This window comes from Scylla paramamosain, chromosome 30, assembly GCF_035594125.1.
Source record: "Scylla paramamosain isolate STU-SP2022 chromosome 30, ASM3559412v1, whole genome shotgun sequence".
Classification (NCBI taxonomy): Eukaryota; Metazoa; Arthropoda; class Malacostraca; order Decapoda; family Portunidae; genus Scylla; species Scylla paramamosain.
Window position 1 is genome coordinate 7,275,528 of NC_087180.1, and position 23,038 is coordinate 7,298,565.

Below are 23,038 nucleotides of genomic sequence, written 5' to 3' on the forward strand. Positions count from 1 at the left end.
CAAGGCTAATGTATTTTTCAACATGCACAAAATGAGGAACAATCAAATATTCTAACAATCATTCACTTTCATTACTGTTATTTTTTTTTTTTACATATCCACTTCCTACATATGGTATGGTAGCATTAAGAATATGGAGAAACAAGTTCAAAAAGACAAAACATCCCATGAAAATTTGAAGAAAATAACCTTACATATGCCCCCGTCTCATATTCACCCATTCCACCCTTAAAATTCTTAATTTTACTTTATCATTTTACATATTCCATTTTAAATTTTGGTACCCATTTACTCTGAATAAAAATTTATATGGCTAAACTTGCATCAAATTCTCAAGTGTCTGTTTCATTACACTTGAAGCCACATAACAGCAACATCTCTCTCTCCCATTTGTTAACCATATCTTCAAACTTAACCTCTTGCATACACACCTTTCACACTCTTGATACTAAAGGATCATCTCACTGTACCTGCAACATTTTACTCTACACTTGTATAATAAAATACATGTTCTCCTATTCTTTCTGGTGATCAAATCATTTAGTGTTGGTTCACCACTTCACAGCTCTTTTTACAACTTCTTGTCTATATATATATATATATATATATATATATATATATATATATATATATATATATATATATATATATATATATATATATATATATATATATATATATGTTACAGTCAATACCTGAATCCAGACAATTTGTAAAGTGACTTATTTTTTCAGGCAATTTGTGAACTGCCTGGTTAGGTTAGGTTAGGTTAGGTTAGGTTAGGTTAGGTTAGGTTAGGTTAGGTTATAACCTAACCTAACCTAACCTAACCTAACCTAACCTAACCTAACCTAACCTAACCAGGCAGTTCACAAATTGCCTGAAAAAATAAGTCACTTTACAAATTGTCTGGATTCAGGTATTGACTGTAACATATATATATATATATATATTTTTTTTTTTTTTTGTAGAAGGGACACTGGTCAAGGGCAACAAAAATCCAATTAAAAAAAAGCCCACTGAGATGCCAGTCCCAGAAAAGGGTCCAAAGTGGTAGTCAAAAATTGAATGATAAGTGTCTTGAAACTTCCCCCTTGAAGGAATTCAAGTCATAGGAAGGTGGAAATACCGAAGCAGGTAGGGAGTTCCAGAGTTTACTAGAGAAAGGAATGAGTGATTGAGAATACTGGTTAACTCTTGCATTAGATAAGTGGACAGAATAGGGGTGAGAAAAAGAAAGTCTTGTGCAGAGATGTCAAGGGAGGAGGGGAGGCATGCAGTTAGCAAGATCAGAAGAGCAGTTAGAATGAAAATAGTGGTAGAAGACAGCTAGAGAAGCAAAACTGTGGCGATGAGAGAGAGGCTGAAGATAGTCAGTTATAGGAGAGGAGTTGATGAGATGATTCCACCCTGTCTAGAAGAGCAGTATGAGTGGAAACCCCCAAGACATGTGAAGCATACTCCATACATGGACAGATAAGACCCTTGTACAGAGTTAGCAGCTGGGGAGGTGAGAAAAACTGGCGGAGACATCTCAGAACACCTAACTTCATAGAAGCTGTTCTAGCTAGAGATGAGATGTAAAGTTTCCAGTTCAGATTATAAGTAAAGGACAGACCAAGGATGTTCAGTGTAGAAGAAGGGAACAGTTGAGTGTCACTGAAGAAGAGTGGATAGTTGTCTGGAAGGTTGTGTCAAGTAGACAGATGGAGGAATTGAGTTTTTGAGGCATTGAACAATACCAAGTTTGCTCTGCGCCAATCAGAAATTTTAGAAAGATCTGAAGTCAAGCATTCTGTGGCTTCCCTGTGTGAAATGTTTACTTCCTGAAGGGTTGGGCATCTATGAAAAGATGTGGAAAAGTGCAGGGTGGTATCATCGGTGTAGGGGTGGATAGGACGAGAAGTTTGGTTTAGAAGATCATTGATGAATAATAAGAATGGGTGACAGGACAGAACCCAGAGGAACACCACTGTTAATGGATTTAGGAGAAGAATAGTAACTGTCTACCACAGCAGCAATAGAACGGTCAGAAAGGAAACTTGAGATGAAGTTACAGAGAGAAGGATAGACGCTGTAGGAGGGTAGTTTGGAAATCAAAGCTTTGTGCCAGACTCTATCAAAAGCTTTTGATATATCCAAGGCAACAGCAAAAGTTTCACCAAAATCTCCAAAAGAGGATGACCAAGACTCAATAAGGAAAGCCAGAAGATCACCAATAGAGCAGCCTTGACAGAACCCACACTGGCGATCAGATAGAAGGTTGTGAAGTGTAGATGTTTAAGAATATTCCTGTTGAGGATAGATTCAAAAACTTTATGTAGGCAGGAAATTAAAGCAATAGGACAGTAGTTTGAGGGATTAGAATGGTCACCCTTTTTAGGAACAGGCTGAATGTAGGCAAACTTCCAGCAAGAAGGGAAGATAGATGTTGACAGAGATGAAAGAGTTTGACCAGACAAGGTGCAAGCATGAAGGCACAGTTACGGAGAACAATAGGAGGGACCCCATCAGGTCCATAAACCTTCCGAGGGTTTAGGCTGGCAACGGCATGGAAAACATCATTGCGAAGAATTTTAATATGTAGCATGAAATAGTCAGAGGGTGGAGAAGAGGCAGGAACAAGCCCTGAATCTTCCAAGGTAGAGTTTTTAGCAAAGGTTTGAGCAAAGAGTTCAGCTTTAGAAATAGATGTGATAGCAGTGGTGCCATCTGGTTGAAATAAAGGAGGGAAAGAAGAAGAAACAAAGTTATTGGAGATATTTTTGACTAGATGCCAGAAGTCATGAGGGGAGTTAGATCTTGAAAGATTTTGACACTTTCTGTTAATGAAGGAGTTTTTGGCTAGTTGGAGAACAGGCTTGGCATGGTTCCGGGCAGAAATATAAAGTGCACAAGATTCTGGTGATGGAAGGGTTAAGTACCTTTTGTGGGCCACCTCTCTATCATGTATAGCACGAGAACAAGCGGTGTTAAAACAAGGTTTGAATGGTTTAGGTCGAGAAAAAGAGTGAGGAACGTACTCCTCCATGCCAGACACTATCACCTCTGTTATGCGCTCAGCACACAAAGATGGGTCTCTGACATGGAAGCAGTAGTCATTCCAAGGAAAATCAGCAAAATACCTCCTCAGGTCCCCCCAAGTAGCAGAGGCATAACGCCAGAGGCATCTTCGCTTATAGATAGATATGAGATTGTGATTGGAGGAGCCCAATGGAGAAGAGAGGGTGACAGCATAAGCAGAAGGATTAGAGGTCAGGAAAAGGTTAAGAATGTTGGGCATATCTCCAAGATGGTCAGGAATATGAATAGGGTATTACACCAATTGCTCTAGGTCGTGGAGGACAGCAAAGTTGAAAGCTAGTTCACCAGGATGGTCAGTGAAGGGAGAAGAAAGCCAAGGCTAGTGGTGAACATTGAAGTCTCCAAGAATGGAGATCTCTGCAAAAGGGAAGAGAGTTAGAATGTGCTCCACTTTGGAAGTTAAGTAGTCAAAGAATTTCTTATAGTCAGAGGAGTTAGGTGAGAGGTATACGGCACAGATAAATTTAGTTTGAGAGTGACTCTGTAGTTGTAGCCAGATGGTGAAAAACTCCGAAGATTCAAGAGCGTGAGCACAAAAGCAGGTTAAGTCACTGTGCACATAAACACAACATCCAGCTTAGAATCGAAAATGAGGATAGAGAAAGTAGGAGGGAACAGAAAAAGGGGCTACTGTCAGTTGCCTCAAAAACCTGAGTTTCAGTGAGGAAAAGATGAGGTTTAGAAGATGAGAGGTGGTGTTGTACAGATTGAAAACTAGATTTTAGACTGCGAATGTTACAGAAGTTAATGAAGAAAAAGTTGAGGGGGGGTCAAGACACTTAAGGTCATTGTCAGAAGTGCAGTCCGACCTGGGGACATTTGTGGTCCCCTCCCCAGATGGGGACTCTGAGGCTGGTGTAGGAGTCACCTTGATAATTTTGAAATTTTCAGTGAAGGGTGTGTGTGTTATTAGGTGCTTGTAGTTTTGTGTGGAGGAAGAGAGTTGTCTTTAGAGGGCAGGCTGTGACTGCCCCCTTGTGTTGTGAGACACAAAGGGAAGTGTTCAGTGAGGGCACAGCTGGGTTTAATGATAAGTTCACAGCACCTCCTGATCCAGTGCTTTAGACCTCACTGGGAGTAATTATCATTTCAGCAGGTGCTTACTGCCTCCTTCTAATGCTTGTTTGAAATAATTTTATTTCCAATATAAGTAGAACAAATGATAATAATAAAAGCCACTGAACATATACAAGTTTTACCCATCAGTGATGCATATTTGAAATTCTTTGAACTTACAAGAAAATCAGTTGCTAAAGACCCGAGTTTATGACATGCACTGTACTTTTCTATCATGAGTCCAACTGGAATATAAATTATGTAATGCATCAAAAATAAAACTGAGCTGAATTGTATATATATATATATATATATATATATATATATATATATATATATATATATATATATATATATATATATATATATATATATATATATAATATACTGTAAAATCCCTCTTATCCGGCATTCGAGTATCTGGCAGCTTCAAGTATCCGGCACATTTTCTACCAAGCCTTAAAAAATCAATAAAAAATCAATGTGTACTCATAAAATTGATTAAAATTCCCGCGCAAAGCATACTTTGCGCACTGCTTAGCGCAATCCGCAGCCCACTGCACTGTGTTTACTCAGTGACTCAGTCCCACGTGTGCACTGTTTATTGCCTGACACCTTCATCATGCCTAAAGCTGTAGAAAAGAGGAAGCGTGTTGTGCTTACACTTAAGCAGCTGATTAGATCAGCTGCTGATTAAGATCAGCTGATCTTTGTTATGGTAAGATGCGTGAGTGTAGGGTGGTGATTGTGGGCATAATTTCACTTCTATTCAAGTATCCGGCATGTCGGCGGTCCCGTTGATGCCGGATAAGAGGGATTTTACTGTATATATATATATATATATATATATATATATATATATATATATATATATATATATATATATATATATATATATATATATATATAGCAAAAGTTAGTGGAAGTAATAGCACAAATCTGCAATCTGCAGATTAGTAATCTTGCAATCTGCAAATTAGCAACCTTTTTCATTACAAACACAAATCCACAAATGAAATAGAACTTCCGCTATTGCGGATTTGCAACTTTACAGATTAATTAGCAGAAGTGCCCAGCACTGATATATATATATATATATATATATATATATATATATATATATATATATATATATATATATATATATATATATATATATATATATATATATATATATATATATATATATATATATATATATATATATATATATATATATATATATATATATTTTTTTTATGTAGGAAGGATACTGGCCAAGGGCAACAAAAATCTAATAAATAAAATGCCCACTGAAATGCCAGTCCCTTAAAAGGGTCAAAGCAGTGGTCAAAAATTGGTGGATAAGTGTCTTGAAACCTCCCTCTTGAAGGAATTCAAGTCATAGGAAGGTGGAAATACAGAAGCAGGCAAGGAGTTCCAGAGTTTACCAGAGAAAGGGATGAATGATTGAGAATACTGGTTAACTCTTGCATTAGAGAGGTGGACAGAATAGGGGTGAGAGAAAGAAGAAAGTCTTGTGCAGCAAGGCCGCGGAAGGAGGGGAGGCATGCAGTTAGCAAGATCAGAAGAGCAGTTGGCATGAAAATAGCGGTAGAAGACAGCTAGATATGCAACATTGCGGCGGTGAGAGAGGGGCTGAAGACAGTCAGTTAGAGGAGAGGAGTTGATGAGACGAAAAGCTTTTGATTCCACCCTGTCTAGAACAGCAGTATGAGTGGAACCCCCCCAGACATGTGAAGTATACTCCATACATGGACGGATAAGGCCCTTGTACAGAGTTAGCAGCTGGGGGGGTGAGAAAAACTGGCAGAGACGTCTCAGAACACCTAACTTCATAGAAGCTGTTTTAGCTAGAGATGAGATGTGAAGTTTCCAGTTCAGATTATAAGTAAAGGACAGACCGAGGATGTTCAGTGTAGAAGAGGGGGACAGTTGAGTGTCATTGAAGAAGAGGGGATAGTTGTCTGGAAGATTGTGTCGAGTTGATAGATGGAGGAATTGAGTTTTTGAGGCACTGAACAATATCAAGTTTGCTCTGCCCCAGTCAGAAATTTTAGAAATATCAGAAGTCAGGCGTTCTGTGGCTTCCCTGCGTGATATGTTTACCTCCTGAAGGGTTGGACGTCTATGAAAAGACGTGGAAAAGTGCAGGGTGGTATCATCAGCATAGGAGTGGATAGGACAAGAAGTTTGGTTTAGAAGATCATTAATGAATAATAAGAAGAGAGTGGGTGACAGGACAGAACCCTGAGGAACACCACTGTTAATAGATTTAGGAGAAGAACAGTGACCGTCTACCACAGCAGCAATAGAACGGTCAGAAAGGAAACCTGAGATGAAGTTACAGAGAGAAGGATAGAAACCGTAGGAGGGTAGTTTTGAAATCAAAGCTTTGTGCCAGACTCTATCAAAGGCTTTTGATATGTCCAAGGCAACAGCAAAAGTTTCACCAAAGTCTCTAAAAGAGGATGACCAAGACTCAGTAAGGAAAGCCAGAAGATCACCAGTAGAGCGGCCTTGACGGAACCCATACTGGCGATCAGATAGAAGGTTGTGAAGTGATAGATGTTTAAGAATCTTCCTGTTGAGGATAGATTCAAAAACTTTAGATAAGCAGGAAATTAAAGCAATAGGACGGTAGTTTGAGGGATTAGAGCGGTCACCCTTTTTAGGAACCGGTTGAATGTAGACAAACTTCCAGCAAGAAGGAAAGGTAGATGTTGACAGACAGAGCTGAAAGAGTTTGACTAGGCAAGGTGCAAGCACGGAGGCACAGTTTTGGAGAACAATAGGAGGGACCCCATCAGGTCCATAAGCCTTCCGAGGGTTTAGGCCAGCGAGGGCATGGAAAACATCATTACGAAGAATTTTAATACGTGGCATGAAGTAGTCAGAGGGTGGAGGAGAGGGAGGAACAACCCCAGAATCGTCCAAGGTAGAGTTTTTAGCAAAGGTTTGAGCAAAGAGTTCAGCTTTAGAAATAGATGTGATAGCAGTGGTGCCATCTGGTTGAAGTAGAGGAGGGAAAGAAGAAGAAGCAAAGTTATTGGAGATATTTTTGGCTAGATGCCAGAAATCACGAGGGGAGTTAGATCTTGAAAGGTTTTGACATTTTCTGTTAATGAAGGAGTTTTTGGCTAGTTGGAGAACAGACTTGGCATGGTTCCGGGCAAAAATATAAAGTGCATGAGATTCTGGTGAAGGAAGGCTTAAGTACCTTTTGTGGGCCACCTCTCTATCATGTATAGCACGAGAACAAGCTGTGTTAAACCAAGGTTTAGAAGGTTTATGACGAGAAAAAGAGTGAGGAATGTACGCCTCCATGCCAGACACTATTACCTCTGTTATGCGCTCAGCACACAAAGACGGGTCTCTGACACGGAAGCAGTAGTCATTCCAAGGAAAATCAGCAAAATACCTCCTCAGGTCCCCCCAACTAGCAGAGGCAAAACGCCAGAGGCACCTTCGCTTAGGGGGATCCTGAGGAGGGATTGGAGTGATAGGACAAGATAAAGATATGAGATTGTGATCGGAGGAGCCCAATGGAGAAGAAAGGGTGACAGCATAAGCAGAAGGATTAGAGGTCAGGAAAAGGTCAAGAATGTTGGGCGTATCTCCAAGACGGTCAGGAATACGAGTAGGGTGTTGCACCAATTGCTCTAGGTCATGGAGGATAGCAAAATTGTAGGGTAGTTCACCAGGATGGTCAGTGAAGAGAGAGGAAAGCCAAAGCTGGTGGTGAACATTGAAGTCTCCAAGAATGGAGATCTCTGCAAAAGGGAAGAGGGTCAGAATGTGCTCCACTTTGGAAGTTAAGTAGTCAAAGAATTTCTTATAGTCAGAGGAGTTAGGAGAGAGGTATACAGCACAGATAAATTTAGTATGAGAATGACTCTGTAGTCGTAGCCAGATGGTGGAAAACTCAGAAGATTCAAGAGCGTGGGCACGAGAGCAGGTTAAGTCATTGCGCACATAAACGCAGCATCCAGCTTTGGATCGAAAATGAGGATAGAGAAAGTAGGAGGGAACAGAAAAGGGGCTACTGTCAGTTGCCTCAGACACCTGAGTTTCAGTGAGGAAAAGAAAATGAGGTTTAGAAGAGGAGAGGTGGTGTTCTACAGATTGAAAATTAGATCTTAGACCGCGAATGTTGCAGAAGTTAATGAAGAAAAAGTTGAGGGGGGGTGTCAAGACACTTAGGGTCGTTGACGGAAAGGCAGTCCGACCTTGGGACATTTATGGTCCCCTCCCCAGATGGGGACTCCTAGGCTGGTGTAGGAGTCGCCATGATTTTAAAATTTTTTGAGTGAAGGGTGTGTGTGTTATTAGGTGCTTGTAGTTTTGTGTGGAGGAAGAGAGTTGTCTTTAGAGGGCAGGCTGTGACTACCCCCTTGTGTTGTGAGACACAAAGGGAAACGTTCAGTGAGGTCACAGCTGGGTTTAATGATAAGTTCACAGCACCCCCTGAACAGTGCTTTAGACTTCACTGGGAGTAATTATATATATATATATATATATATATATATATATATATATATATATATATATATATATATATATATATATATATATATATATATATATAAATACTGGGCACTTCTGCTAATTAGTCTGTAAATTTGCAAATCTGCAATAGCAGATATTATATATATATATATATATATATATATATATATATATATATATATATATATATATATATATATATATATATATATATATATATATATATATATATATATATATATAAGTACTGGGCACTTCTGCTAATTAGTCTGTAAATTTGCAAATCTGCAATGGCAGATATTATATATATATATATATATATATATATATATATATATATATATATATATATATATATATATATATATATATATATATATATATGCAAATCCGTAATAGCGGAAGTTCCATTTCATTTGCAGATTTCCATTTGTGATGAAAAAGGTTGCCAATTTGCAGATTAGTAGTTGTGGTATTACTTCCACTAAATTCCGCTAACATGTGGAAGAGCCAGCCTGGTTCTCAGCATGCCTATCCATGCTAAAGGCTAATTTACACAAGGCAAGTAGAAATTTGAGTTAAGTGTGCAACTAACTTGCTACAAGTTACTTGCCCCACGTAAACATCTACTTGCCGAACAAATTTTGTTGCTAAGATGTATCTTGCCAAGCTAGCTACCAGCCAAGGCAAGTGACTAGCCAACAGTTCTATTTTAAGGCAAGTTGCCTCCCAATCACCAATGACTTTGCCTGTGTATGATTATAAATTGTCCATACTTGAAGAAGCAGTAGCTTATGTGTGATCAATGCTAGTCATGAAAAAAATAGTTTTTTATACTCTAGATCTTTAAGGAAACAAAAATTGAAACTCTGAATGCTTAGATACAGCATTACATCACAAATATAGTGAAAAGAGATTCAAAAGCTATTGATAATAGAATTTTTGCTTGCAGTTTGCATTTTCAGTGTCAAGTTTTGTGGCAGAAGACTGCAAATATTGTGTTGCTATTTCTGATAATGAATTTGCAATTCCAATTTAATCTAAATCTCAAAATTTGCAGAATTGGAATTGGAAAAGTTAAAGAATAAGTTAGCGGATTTGTGATAGCAGAAGTTCAAATTTATTAACGTTGCCCAGCTCTTAAGTGTGTGTGTGTGTGTGTGTGTGTGTGTGTGTGTGTGTGTGTGTGTGTGTGTGTGTGTGTGTGTGTGTGTGTGTGTGTAATAATAATAATAATAATAATAAACGGTTTATTCTTTAGGCAGTCAACAAACTGAAAATGTACATTGGGGGTGGGGAAATACTTGACATTAATCCTAAAGGTAAGTCAAATCTAGAAGAGACTATTGATTGATGGTTTGCACCATGGTGGGAATCGCACTGAGTCTGTACCGGTCCGTACGTGGAGCCTTTAGGGGCGTATGTGTGTGTGTATACAGTGGTCCCTCGTGATTTGAACTTAATTGGTTCTTTTGGACTGTTCAAACTGGTAATGTTGATAATGGAAGCAATTTATCCCGTTCAAATTAATGTAAAAAGAATTAATCCATTCAGGTCCCAAAATCCCATTTTTTTTTATAGGTCTATGTTGTGCACTAAACAAAGAATTGAATGAAAATAACCAAAATTATAGAAAGAAAAAAAGTAAAAGAAAACATGATGTACTGTATATTTTGGCATATAAAAAACACTTGAATCATCTTGAAAAAGGCACAAAAAGTGGGTTGTCCTATACGTCACATGCAAAAATAATGACCTTAAATTTTTAAGCAAAATACCATTGTAAATAAAGACCAACCTCAAAATGATGAGTCATCAAAAGTTCCTGGCATCTTCAGTCTTGAAAACAGTTGTAGCATACACAATTTTTATTTTTGCACTAAAATTCCTTCTCTCTCTCTCTCTCTCTCTCTCTCTCTCTCTCTCTCTCTCTCTCTCTCTCTCTCTCTCTCTCTCTCTCTCTCTCTCTCATTCCTTGTCCTCTTGCCCTTTCTCTCTCTCTCTCTCTCTCTCTCTCTCTGAAAGAGCAACCTGAGAAGTGCTAAGTAGAGTGAAGTTGATTTAGAACAAAAGTGGAATTATACTAGAGTGAGAAAGAGTGAGAAAAGATGAAGCAAAAATTACATAAGATGAATAAGGACTACTTCCTTGTCTCTTATTTTTGACAGATAAGGGCTAGGAAAGATGACAGGGAGGGAAGTTTGAGACCAGAGGAAAGAGGAAGGGTAAGGAAAGGAACAATGGGAGGAAGGAACATACAGAGAATGAGAGCATATTGGGCAAAGATGTGAGAGAGAGAGAGAGAGAGAGAGAGAGAGAGAGAGAGAGAGAGAGAGAGAGAGAGAGAGAGAGAGAGAGAGAGAGAGAGAGAGAGAGAGAGAGAGAGAGAGAGAGAGAGAGAGAGAGAGAGAGAGAAAATAGAAGGAAGGGGGTGGGTGGGAGATAGAAAAAGGAAGGAAATGGGGAAGGATGAAGGAAAAGGGCAGGGAAGGGAGAGAGAGGGAGGGAAGGGGTAGGAGGGGAAGGAATGGGGGAGGAGGAATGCAAGAGGGGCTAATGACCGAGTGGTGTCCCTTGAATGAGTGCCTGTGTTCAAATTGGAGAATTAAATTTATTCGCCAACCCTGTTCGAATTGGGAGTTGTTCAAATTGAGGAACGTATGAATCATGAGGTATGAATGTATGTGTGTGTGTGTGTGTGTGTGTCTATATATATATATATATATATATATATATATATATATATATATATATATATATATATATATATATATATATATATATATATATATATATATATATATATATATATTCTATTAAATAATGAAATGGTGCACACTCAATTTCAAATATCTATATCATGTAGACAAATCTGAGTAATGCATAATGTGGAGACTATAAACTTCAAGATTTTGATGCTTATTTTGATTACACAAAATACTGTATATTTTGATTGTATCTATACACCAATTAGATTCTTCTGTCTCAACTGATCATCTTTTGCAAAAAATATAAATTCCATTGTACTTCTGTTGCACTGTAAGGCATCCATCACTTTCCTATGTCAAAGATGGTGTTTACGAAGACATCAGCAACCAGTGAGAAAGAAAGTGTTGTGTAATCTTGACAGAGAAATTAGTTATTTGGCAGTTGTGTGTACTCAAACTATTATGGAAACAATGAGATGTAACAGTGGATGAGAGATAAGGGAAATAATTTGGATACCAAGGTAGTAGGAGAGATCTTTGAAGGGTCAGACCAATAAACTATTGTAGTTAAGATGAGATAATCTCAGATGAACTGAAAGAAAGGATACATTAGTCTGGTGATGAGAATGGACAGCTTTGGAATATGTTTAGAGGATGGCAGTGATTGAAAGGAAAGAATTTTTGCGCAGCATAGCATAGAGTTATGGGAAGTAAACTCAAGAAAACTTAAAATGAAGTGATCCCACAAAGAGGTTGCTAGAGACTGTGTGTACCCTGGCAAGCCACCATTAGCTGAACAAAGCCAAATCATGCAGGCCTGTATGGAACCTTTCAAAATAATGATGAGAATTAATGGTGATGATTTATATTCATACAAAATTTGTAAACTTCAAACAACTACAAATTTTAAGTTTTACTTGAGCTGCATAAATACTTCTACATGAGGTACAGCACAAATGTGAATGAGTTCTTGCCACTAAAGTGCAATACAACATTAGTATAATATAAATATTACTAAAGCTAACACTATGACCAAAGTGTACTCAGCAAAAACATCACACATAGCTTGTGTTGATGTCTTACCACAGCTAGGGACAGCCATGAGAATCCGAGAGAGGGCCACCATGGTGACTCCTCTGCGGGCTGCTTTCTTACTGTATCCCACTGTGTTGTTTTCCTGGTCCAGAAGCATCACCCCCGTTTCACGCCACTCTCTAAATTACACAAGGGCTGTGTCATTCACCACACACAAGCCTTGCCACCATAAAACCAACATTTTACGCTCTCTAGCACCATAGTTGTCAGAGTACTGATACTTCCGCTCACCATTCTGCATCTTCTTTGATAAATAATAACTGAATGATGGATGGCATTGACATTGAAAAATTGTCTGCCATCCTTAACTGTATATACACACATGCTTTTCTAAAAGAACTGACATGCATAAGTGATGTCTACTTCCACCATTCATAAGGCACTGTACAGTCTGATATAGATATAGCTATTCATCATTACAGTATATAATAGACCCCAATGCAATAGTGATGGATCTCCAATTCAATCCACAGCTTCTCATACGTATGAGCATTAAGGAAAAAATACACACCATGATATCTTGGCAACTGACATAATATCTATAGTTTGAAAAGGCAGCTAGCTCTAGTTGCTAACCTCCTCTGCACTGTTCATCTATAAAATCTGCACAAATACATAACTTAAATACAAGCTTCTTCATTTTAATCAATCATCAGTGTAAAAAGTTACCATTGCAAAAGAGTATTTACTATGTTTTCAATAAGAAAGTTGTCACATTAACATAAGTATCAAATTTTGGTTTAAATCAGTGAGTCCTTATGATGGTGATAGCTTTTACTTTTTTCTTCAATAGTGCCCTGATTGCAATTTACTAAAAATATTACAAAGGGATAACTAATTACAGAGGTACTGAATTCTGAAGGTAACTAATGTATACCATTAATTATTTCAAATTTCTGTACATGGTGTATCAAGCTCAGTAGTAAAAGGGCATGCAAGAAAGAACAAGGAAATGCATACTTAATCATGTGTGAACATATTTCTTAAGTTGTCAAGATATACTTCAACTTGCAAAAGAAAGCCTTATTTAGGTGAAAGCAGCACAAAACTCTTACTCAACATCCCTCTTCCTTCTCACATGTTCCTAACACAGTAATAAATGCATTAAAAAAGGCACACAATACTAACCCATGCCAGGAGATGCCATCAAGATACGAGACACACACACAGCTGCAATGCCCCACTTAGCAGCTGTCTTGCTTTCTCCCACTTTGTTTCCATTCTTATCCAAGAGTGTGACTCCATCTTGCAGCTCCCTATGTGGTAATGCACACATGTCTACATGGGCACAATGCACAATGATACTAATGTTAAATGCTAATGCTATACATAAAGAAATTAGCTACTATTATCATTGACTACATATTAATACAAATTTTTTTTTTATCAATTAGAAACAAATGTTATTATCTATAGCTATTTCAATTAGTAGATCTTACTGTAGGAGCTGTGTGTCATATCCTGACACTTTATTGACAAAATGAAAAGGGAGGGGAACAAGAGAAGCTGCCCAAATTTTGCCATCTTCTTACACAACCATCCCTTTACTGCACATGAAAGGTAATATCAGAGCAAGTAGTCAACTAATACTGATCATAAAAGCCAAAGATATAAGCAATGCCTTAGAAACAGTAATAACCAACACCTGCTTTTGTTTACTTTTGAATATTAAACTGAACTTAATTTCAAAACTGTATTTTTTTACTTTTCATAATTTTCATTATACCATGTTTATGTAAATTTGCTTGGATCTTAATCAACACCTGCTATTATAACACCATGTCCATGAGCAAAGTGGACCCCTACTGCCTTATCCCTACTACCTAACTGTGCTCAACATTCTGGTTATCATAAGTAAGTTACTCAGTCTGATATATTATTTTCTGCAATTATAAATCTTTATTCACCAGTTTAAAAAAAATCTCCTTAGTGAAAGTTGGTTTTACTGAAAATAAGCATCCTTTAATTTACTTCAGTTCATATGCACACAAACAAATTTTTGTCTAGAATGCACAATTCTTTAAAAATATGCAAATAAGAAGATAATCCAAGTAGTTTTCTTGGACATTAATATTATCAACTGATGTAGTTGCAGCAACATGTGAAGTTCCTAAATGTATATCTTGAAAACAGCATATAAGAGAGCAAAGTTCCAACTTTAGTATGAATGAAAATTCTTCAGTATATCCATAAAGTATGTGCAGGAAAAATTGTTTGTTTCATATGAAATAACAGGTGAAGCTAGCTGATTTACCTGATCATTAGATAACAGTTTTAAGGAATGAATGCAATGGTGAGGGATATGAAAAGGCAACTTTGTTACAGTGCAGCCAATGACAAATGGAGGGAGGGGTTGAGAAAAGAACATGGGAAGAAGGTTGGACAAAAGTAAAGTGGAGAGTATGAAAGCTACATTTTAATAATAGTAAAAAAAAATAAATAAATAAATAAATAAAATAAATAAATAAATAAAAAAAAAAAAAAAATAAAAAAAAAAAACATGAAAAAAGGAATTAGATTTGGAGCCAGTACACATGGTAAAAAGTATCAGTACACTGGGGGTCCAATGTCTCAGTAAAACTCTGACTATAAGAAATTTTTTGACTACTTAACTTCCAAAGTGGAGCACATTCTAACTCTCCTCTGATCACAAACTCATATCTGTAACTTGTCCTATTGTTCCAATCCCTCCTCAAGATCCCCCTAAGCAGAGGTGCCACTGGCATTTTGCCTCTCCTAATTGGGGGAACCTAGGAGATATTTTGCTGATTTTCCTTGGAATGACTGCTGCTTCTGTGTCAGAGACCCATCTCTTTGTGCTGAACACATAAAACAGGTGATAGCATCTGGCATGAAGGTGTACATTCCACACTCTTTTTTTCGACCTAAATCTTCCAAACCTTGGTTTAATACAGCCTGTTCTTGTGCTATACATGATAGAGAAGTGGCCCACAAAAGATACTTGAGATTTGCATCAGCAGAATCCCATGCACTTTATATCTCTGCCCGGAACTATGCCAAGTCTGTTCTCCAACTAGCCAAAAACTCCTTCATAAACAGAGTGTTAAAATCTTGACTTCTGGCACCTAGCCAAAAAACATCTCCAATAACTTTGTTTCTTCTTCTTACCCTCCTTTATTTCAATGAGATGGCACCACTGCTATCACACCTATCTCTAAAACTGAACTCTTTGCTCAAACCTTGATAAAAACTCTACCTTGGATGATTGAGGGCTTGTTCCTCCCTCTCCTCCACCCTCTGACCACTTCATGCTACCTATTAAAATTCTTCGCAATGATGTTTTCCATGTCCTCACTGGCCTAAACCCTCAGAAGGCCTAGTCAAAGTCTTTCAACTCTGTCTGTCAACATCTACCTTTTCCTTCTTGCTGGAAGTTTGCCTACATTCAGCCTGTTCTTAAAAAGGGTGACCGTTCTAAGCCCTCAAACTACCGTCCTATTGTTTTAATTTCCTGCCTATCTAAAGTTTTTGAATCTATCCTCAACAAGAAGATTCATAAACATTTATTACTTCAAAACCTTCTATCTGATCATCAGTATGGGTACTGCCAAGGCCACTCTACTGGTTATCTTCTGGCTTTCCTTACCGAGTCTTGCTCATCCTCTTTTTGAGATTTTGGTGAAACTTTTGCTGCTGCCTTGGATATATCAAAAGCTTTTGAGAGAGTGTGGCACAAAGCTTTGATTTCTAAACTCCCCTTCTATGGTTTCTATCCTTTTTCTCTGTAACTTCATCTCAAGTTTCCTTTCTGACCATTCTATTGGTGCTGTGGTAGATGGTCAATGTTCTTCTACATCTATTAACAGTGATGTTCCTCAGGGTTCTGTCCTGTCACTCACTCTCTTCCTATTATTCATCAATGATCTTCTAAACCAAACTTCTTGTCCTATCCACTCCTACACTGATGATACCATCCTGCACTTTTCCACTTCTTTTCGTAGACATCCTACCCTTCAGGATGTAAACAGTTCACGTAGGGAAGCCATAGAATGCCTGACTTCTGATGTCTAAAAATTTCTGATTGGGGCAGAGCCTCAAAAACTCAATTCCTCCATCTATCAACTCAACACAACCTTTCAGACAACAATCCCCTCTCCTTTAATGACGCTCAACTGTCCCCCTCTTCTACACTAAACGTCTTTGGTCTGCCCTTTACTTATAATCTAAACAAGAAACTTCACATCTCATCTCTAGCTAAAATGGCTTCTATGAAGTTAGGCATTCTAAGACATCTCTGCTAGTTTTTCTCACTCTTCCAGCTGCTAACACTGTACAGGGGCCTTATCTGTCCATGTATGGAGTATGCTTCACATGTCTGGGGAGGTTCACTCATACCACTCTTCCAGACAGGATGGAATCAAAAGGTTTTCGTCCCATCATCTCCTCTCCACTAAATGACTGTCTTCAGCCTCTTTCTCACTGCTGCAATGTTGCATCTCTTGCTATCTTCTACTGCTATTTTCATGCTAACTGCTCTTCTGATCTTGCTAACTGCATGCCTCCCCTCCTCCCATGGCCTCACTGCACAAGAATTTCTTCTTTCTCTCACCCCTATTCTGTTGACCTCTCTAATGCAAGAGTTAACCAGTATTCTGTCATTCATCCCTTTCTCTGGTAAACTCTGGAATTTCCTGCCTGCTTCTGTATTTCCACCTTCCTATGACTTGAACTCCATTAAAAGGGAGGTTTCAAGACACTTATCCTTCAATTTTTGACTACTGCTTTTGACCCTATTCAGGGACTGGCATCTCAGTGGGCCTTTTTTTTTATTAGGTTTTGTTGCCCTTGGCTGGTGTCCCTACTACATAGGAGAGAGAGAGAGAGAGAGAGAGAGAGAGAGAGAGAGAGAGAGAGAGAGAGAGAGAGAGAGAGAGAGAGAGAGAGAGAGAGAGAGAGAGAGAGAGAGAGAGAGAGAGAGAGAGAGAGAGAGAGAGAGAGAGAGAGAGAGAGAGAGAGAGAGAGAGAGAAAATGAGCAACTACTGAAGTTGTGGGAGGGTTGGCATGGCTTATTTGTAAGATCTGAACAACTCAGTGATCATTTCATCATGCCAATCCTAAAACATGATATACATTGCCAATAAGTTTATGTGGTTATCTTCATATTATGGTCATGCCAGTCACCATGGAAATGTCATAGTTGACAGGCAGGCCTGTTGTAGCCCTATATGCTAGGGGTTACAGTGGTATCGATATTGCCCATCAGCTTCATATTCACTGTGACACAACAACAATGTGGATTCAGAGGCACTCAGACACAGGTGCTATAGACGACATGTCAGGAATTGGGCACCCATGTTGCACCACCGCAGACAAAGACTAGGTTAACTATGTGTCTTATGTGATACAGTAGTGTCTGTAATAGAATATCAGCTTATGTGGATAATGACATGTGGACTATAATTTGATGCAGTATATGTACTATGTATACAGTGATGTCCTGTATTATTGGTCATGATAAAACCATACCGTAAGAATTGTGTTTATGTGGTTTTATCTCTAGGCCATATGCAATAGGCCATTGTGTATGAATGAAAGTCCTTTAGAAACTTGTAACACTTACTACTATATGTAATATCATGCTGGCTAGTGATTTTTATTTATTTAATTTATTTATTTTTTTATGTAGGAAGGACACTGGCCAAGGGCAACAAAAATCCAATAAAATATGCGCACTGAAATGCCAGTTCCATAAAAGGGTCAAAGCAGTGGTCAAAAATTGATGAATAAGTGTCTTTAAACCTCCCTCTTGAAGGAATTCAAGTCATAGGAAGTGGAAATACAGAAGCAGGCAGGGAGTTCCAGAGTTTACCAGAGAAAGGAATGAATGATTGAGAATACTGGTTAACTCTTGCATTAGAGAGGTGGACAGAATAGGGGTGAGAGAAAGAAGAAAGTCTTGTGCAGCGAGGCCACGGAAGGAGGGGAGGCATGCAGTTAGCAAGATCAGAAGAACAGTTAGCATGAAAATAGCGGTAGAAGACAGCTAGATATGCAACATTGCGGCGGTGAGAGAGAGGCTGAAGACAGTCATTTAGAGGAGAGGAGTTGATGAGACGAAAAGCTTTTGATTCCACCCTGTCTAGAAGAGCAGTATGAGTGGAACCCCCCCAGGCATGTGAAGCATACTCCATATATGGACGGATAAGGCCCTTGTACAGAGTTAGCAGCTGGGGGGGTGAGAAAAACTGGCGGAGACATCTCAGAACACCTAACTTCATAGAAGCTGTTTTAGCTAGAGATGAGATGTGAAGTTTCTAGTTCAGATTATAAGTAAAGGACAGACCGAGGATGTTCAGTGTAGAAGAGGGGGACAGTTGAGTGTCACTGAAGAAGAGGGGATAGTTGTCTGGAAGACTGTGTCGAGTTGATAGATGGAGGAATTGAGTTTTTGAGGCATTGAACAATACCAAGTTTGCTCTGCCCCAATCAGAAATTTTAGAGAGATCAGAAGTCAAGCGTTCTGTGGCTTCCCTGCGTGATATGTTTACCTCCTGAAGGGTTGGACGTCTATGAAAAGACATGGAAAAGTGCAGGGCGGTATCATTAATGATACTCATTAATGAGTAATAAGAAGAGAGTGGGTGACAGGACAGAACCCTGAGGAACACCACTGTTAATAGATTTAGGAGAAGAACAGTGACTGTCTACCACAGCAGCAATAGAATGGTCAGAAAGGAAACTTGAGATGAAGTTACAGAGAGAAGGATAGAAACCGTAGGAGGGTAGTTTGGAAATCAAAGCTTTGTGCCAGACTCTATCGAAAGCTTTTGATATGTCCAAGGCAACAGCAAAAGTTTCACCAAAATCTCTAAAAGAGGATGACCAAGACTCAGTAAGGAAAGCCAGATCACCAGTAGAGTGGCCTTGACAGAACCCATACTGGCGATCAGATAGATGGTTGTGAAGTGATAGATGTTTAAGAATCTTCCTGTTGAGGATAGATTCAAAAACTTTAGATAGGCAGGATTTTAAAGCAATAGGACAGTAGTTTGAGGGATTAGAACGGTCACCCTTTTTAGGAACAGGTTGAATGTAGGCAAACTTCCAGCAAGAAGGAAAGGTAGATGTTGACAGACAGAGCTGAAAGAGTTTGACTAGGCAAGGTGCAAGCACAGAGGCACAGTTTTGGAGAACAATAGGAGGGACCCCATCAGGTCCATAAGCCTTCCGTGGGTTTAGGCCAGCAAGGGCATGGAAAACATCATTATGAAGAATTTTAATACGTGGCATGAAGTAGTCAGAGGGTGGAGGAGATGGAGGATCAAGCCCAGAATCGTCCAAGGTAGAGTTTTTATCAAAGGTTTGAGCGAAGAGTTCAGCTTTAGAAATAGATGTGATAGCAGTGGTGCCATCTGGTTGAAATAGAGGAGGGAAAGAAGAAGAAGCAAAGTTATTGGAGATATTTTTGGCTAGATGCCAGAAATCACGAGGGGAGTTAGATTTTGAAAGGTTTTGACATTTTCTGTTAATGAAGGAGTTTTTGGCTAGTTGGAGAACAGACTTGGCATGGTTCCAGGCAGAAATATAAAGTGCATGAGATTCTGGTGATGGAAGGCTTAAGTACCTTTTGTAGGCCACCTCTCTATCATGTATAGCACGAGAACAAGCTGTGTTAAACCAAGGTTTAGAAGGTTTAGGACAAGAAAAAGAGTGAGGAATGTACACCTCCATGCCAGACACTATCACCTCTGTTATGTGCTCAGCACACAAAGACAGGTCTTTATTTATTTATGGTATGCACCTGACAACAGGGCTACCAACATGTATTAAGTTGGCCACTACTTTTCACTGCCCTTTGTTCTGTGGTGTGATTTGTTCATAAAGTGTACCAATACTTTTTTTCACTGTGTGCACATACATGAAGCACAAGCTCATCCAAGCTCATGAATTCATTGGGTGCAAAACAGGGAATGATGAATTAGTACAAATAAATGGTTGGATATATAAATTAAGCAGAGTAATTTACCACACAAGTAAATAAAATAATAAAGAAAAACTAGCTCATATGATCAGTAGCATGATGAGGCTTGCTGGGATATAATAATAATGCTAACTTAGCAGATATTTTTCTCTGAGGCTTGGTAGTTGCACCATGCATATAGAATAATCCTTTAAGTGATAATCAATAGGAATATAAGTTGTCAAGCTCAAGTTTGTCAAACCATTCCATGTTGAAAAGAAGAGCAGAAATATCAGTATCTTCCACATGGCCACAATACATTTTAAAAGCCAGCTAAAAATAGCATATGCAGCTAAGCACCTGATCATGTTTCCACACAAGAGATTATGAAATAATTACAAATATGGCAGGTTATCTGGTGAGGAGACTTACTTCATCCTCATCATGGGAATGTTGACACAATTTGCAGCGGCCACAGCAGTGAAGGGTACCAGGCGGCCAATCAGGGGCGGCATGGACTTTATAAAGAGTAAACACACTTAGTGAATAATAAGTAATTTTTTTTCATAAGGATGAGTGAAGTGTGGGAATATGTCAATGAAGAGAAAGAGGATGGAGTTCTTGTAAGTAGCAAAGAAGAAATGGAAAGTGTGCAGAAAAGACATTTTGAGCATTCAGTGAGCAAGATAATAAGGGAAGCAACAGTATCTAGTATGGGTATGGAAGCAGGTCAACAAATGAGTAACTGGTATGTAGGAAGTAGAGAATGCAATTGCTAGGATAAAATGCAGTAAAGCTACTTGGCATAGTTAAGCAACTGAAATGTCTAAAATAATGAGGTTAGAGTAATAGAATGGAAGTTTCTAATATATAAACTAGCATGGAGGAAAGAAGTACCAGAAGAATGGAGGGCAGCTACTGCTTGCTTTTACATGAATATAATTTAGTAGGAATGAGCATAACAGTTAGAGGGGGGATAAGTCTGCTTAAAATGCCAAGAAAAGTCTTCAAGAGACTCTTGACTGTCAAAAGCACACACTAAGAGAACATGACCATATTGAAAGGATGAACAGGAAAGTCATTTGGAAGAAGGAAGGATAAGGTAAGAATATGTTAATAGAGGCCAAGTGTTTGAACATGCCAGAAAGAAATGTTCAAATAGGGAGAAGTGGAGGCTATTTTGCTGTGGCCACCTTCCAGAGGGAGTGATGTGTCAGACAGATAGGTATATAGATAGATGGATAGATAATAAATTTCTTCAAACTAAAGACTAGAATTTTCTTTCCAATGCATCTCTAGTAATACAGAAGTGATTACTTTGCATTCACTTGAGTATGAACAAATTTAAAAATCTTACCTTGACCAGACTGTTGAGGCCTAAAGCTGTGGCCAGTGCACCTCCTGTAGCAAGCACATATGAGGTTCCTAGCTGTCTGTGGAGAGGAAAGTGGTTTTATTTATTTATTACTTTTTGTAGGTGAAGAACTGACATGAAGAAGAAGAGAGAAAAAAAAAAAAAAATGTCCACTCATATACAGATCCCCAAAAATGTCAAGTAAGAAATGTTTTGAAAACTGGTCAATTCAGTTCCAGTGGTGTCTTAATATTTCTATTAAGAAAAGTTCAAGTCATTGGAAGAAGGAAAAACAGAAGCAAACAGTTTTCCAGAATCTGTATATAAAAGACAAGAGTGAAGATACTGGTAAACTACCTGTTAGTGAAATGAACAGAGCAATGGTAGTTATGTAAAGCTTTTACACAGCAAGGCTGTGGCAAGGTGGTGGGGAGGGAAGTGAAGTACAGTAGAACCATGGTTCACAAACTTAATCTTTATGGGCCTTGGTTAGTAAACCAAATTGTTCACAAACCAAAACAATTATTTTCATTGAAATTAATGTAAATATGATTAATCTGTTTCAGCCATAGAAATATGGTATTTCTGTGTTCTTGTGCTGGAGACATGTTGTGTAGTGCCTGTGTCCTCACATGGGCGAGGCACTGTGTAGAGAGCCTCGTCGTGTAGTGCCTGTGTCTTTGCACTAGTGAGACCGTAGAGTGACTGGTTCTTGTGTTAGCAAGACACTACACTGTGTAGTGCCCATGTACTTGTGCTGGCCAGACACTGTATAAAGGCAGGATCTGGGCATGTATGAAGATCATTAACATCTATCACTTCACAACCTTCTATCTGATCATCAGTATGGGTTCTGTCATGGCCACTCTACTGGTGATCTTCTGGCTTTCCTTACTGAGTCTTGGTCATCCTCTTTTTGAGATTTTGGTGAAACTTTTGCTGTTGCCTTAGACATATCAAAAGTTTTTGATAGAGTCTGGCACAAAGCTTTGATTTCCAAACTACCCTCCTACGGCTTCTATCCTTCTCTCTGTAACTTTATCTCAAGTTTCCTTTCTGACCATTCTATTGGTGCTGTGGTAGATGGTCACTGTTCTTCTCTTAACTGTCCTGTCATCCACTCTCTTCCTATTATTCATCAATGATCTTCTAAACCAAACTTCTTGTCCTATCCACTCTTACGCTGATGATACCACCCTGCACTTTTCCACGTCTTTTTGTAGACATTCAACCCTTCAGGAAGTAAGCAGTTCATGCAGGGAAGCCACAGAACTCCTGACTTCTGATCTCTCCAAAATTTCTGATTGGGG

At 38.6% G+C, this 23,038-nt stretch overlaps 1 protein-coding gene across 6 annotated transcripts in view; it reads right to left on the reverse strand.

Moving 5' to 3' along the window:
• The window catches only part of LOC135116203 (sideroflexin-1-like), a 42,726-nt gene that overhangs the window by 1,431 nt on the left and 18,257 nt on the right, over positions 1-23,038 (reverse strand). For 3 of the 6 annotated variants that reach the window (XM_064033544.1, XM_064033543.1, XM_064033540.1), the window contains exons 5-7: positions 21,732-21,807; positions 20,807-20,892; positions 12,441-12,571 (exon numbers count right to left, since the gene is read on the reverse strand). In XM_064033544.1, coding sequence (XP_063889614.1) covers positions 12,441-12,571; positions 20,807-20,892; positions 21,732-21,807 — 293 coding nt within the window. Of the gene's footprint in view, positions 1-12,440; positions 12,572-13,580; positions 13,709-20,806; positions 20,893-21,731; positions 21,808-23,038 lie in introns of all 6 variants that reach the window. The other 3 variants (XM_064033545.1, XM_064033541.1, XR_010276205.1) reach the window with 2 other exon arrangements.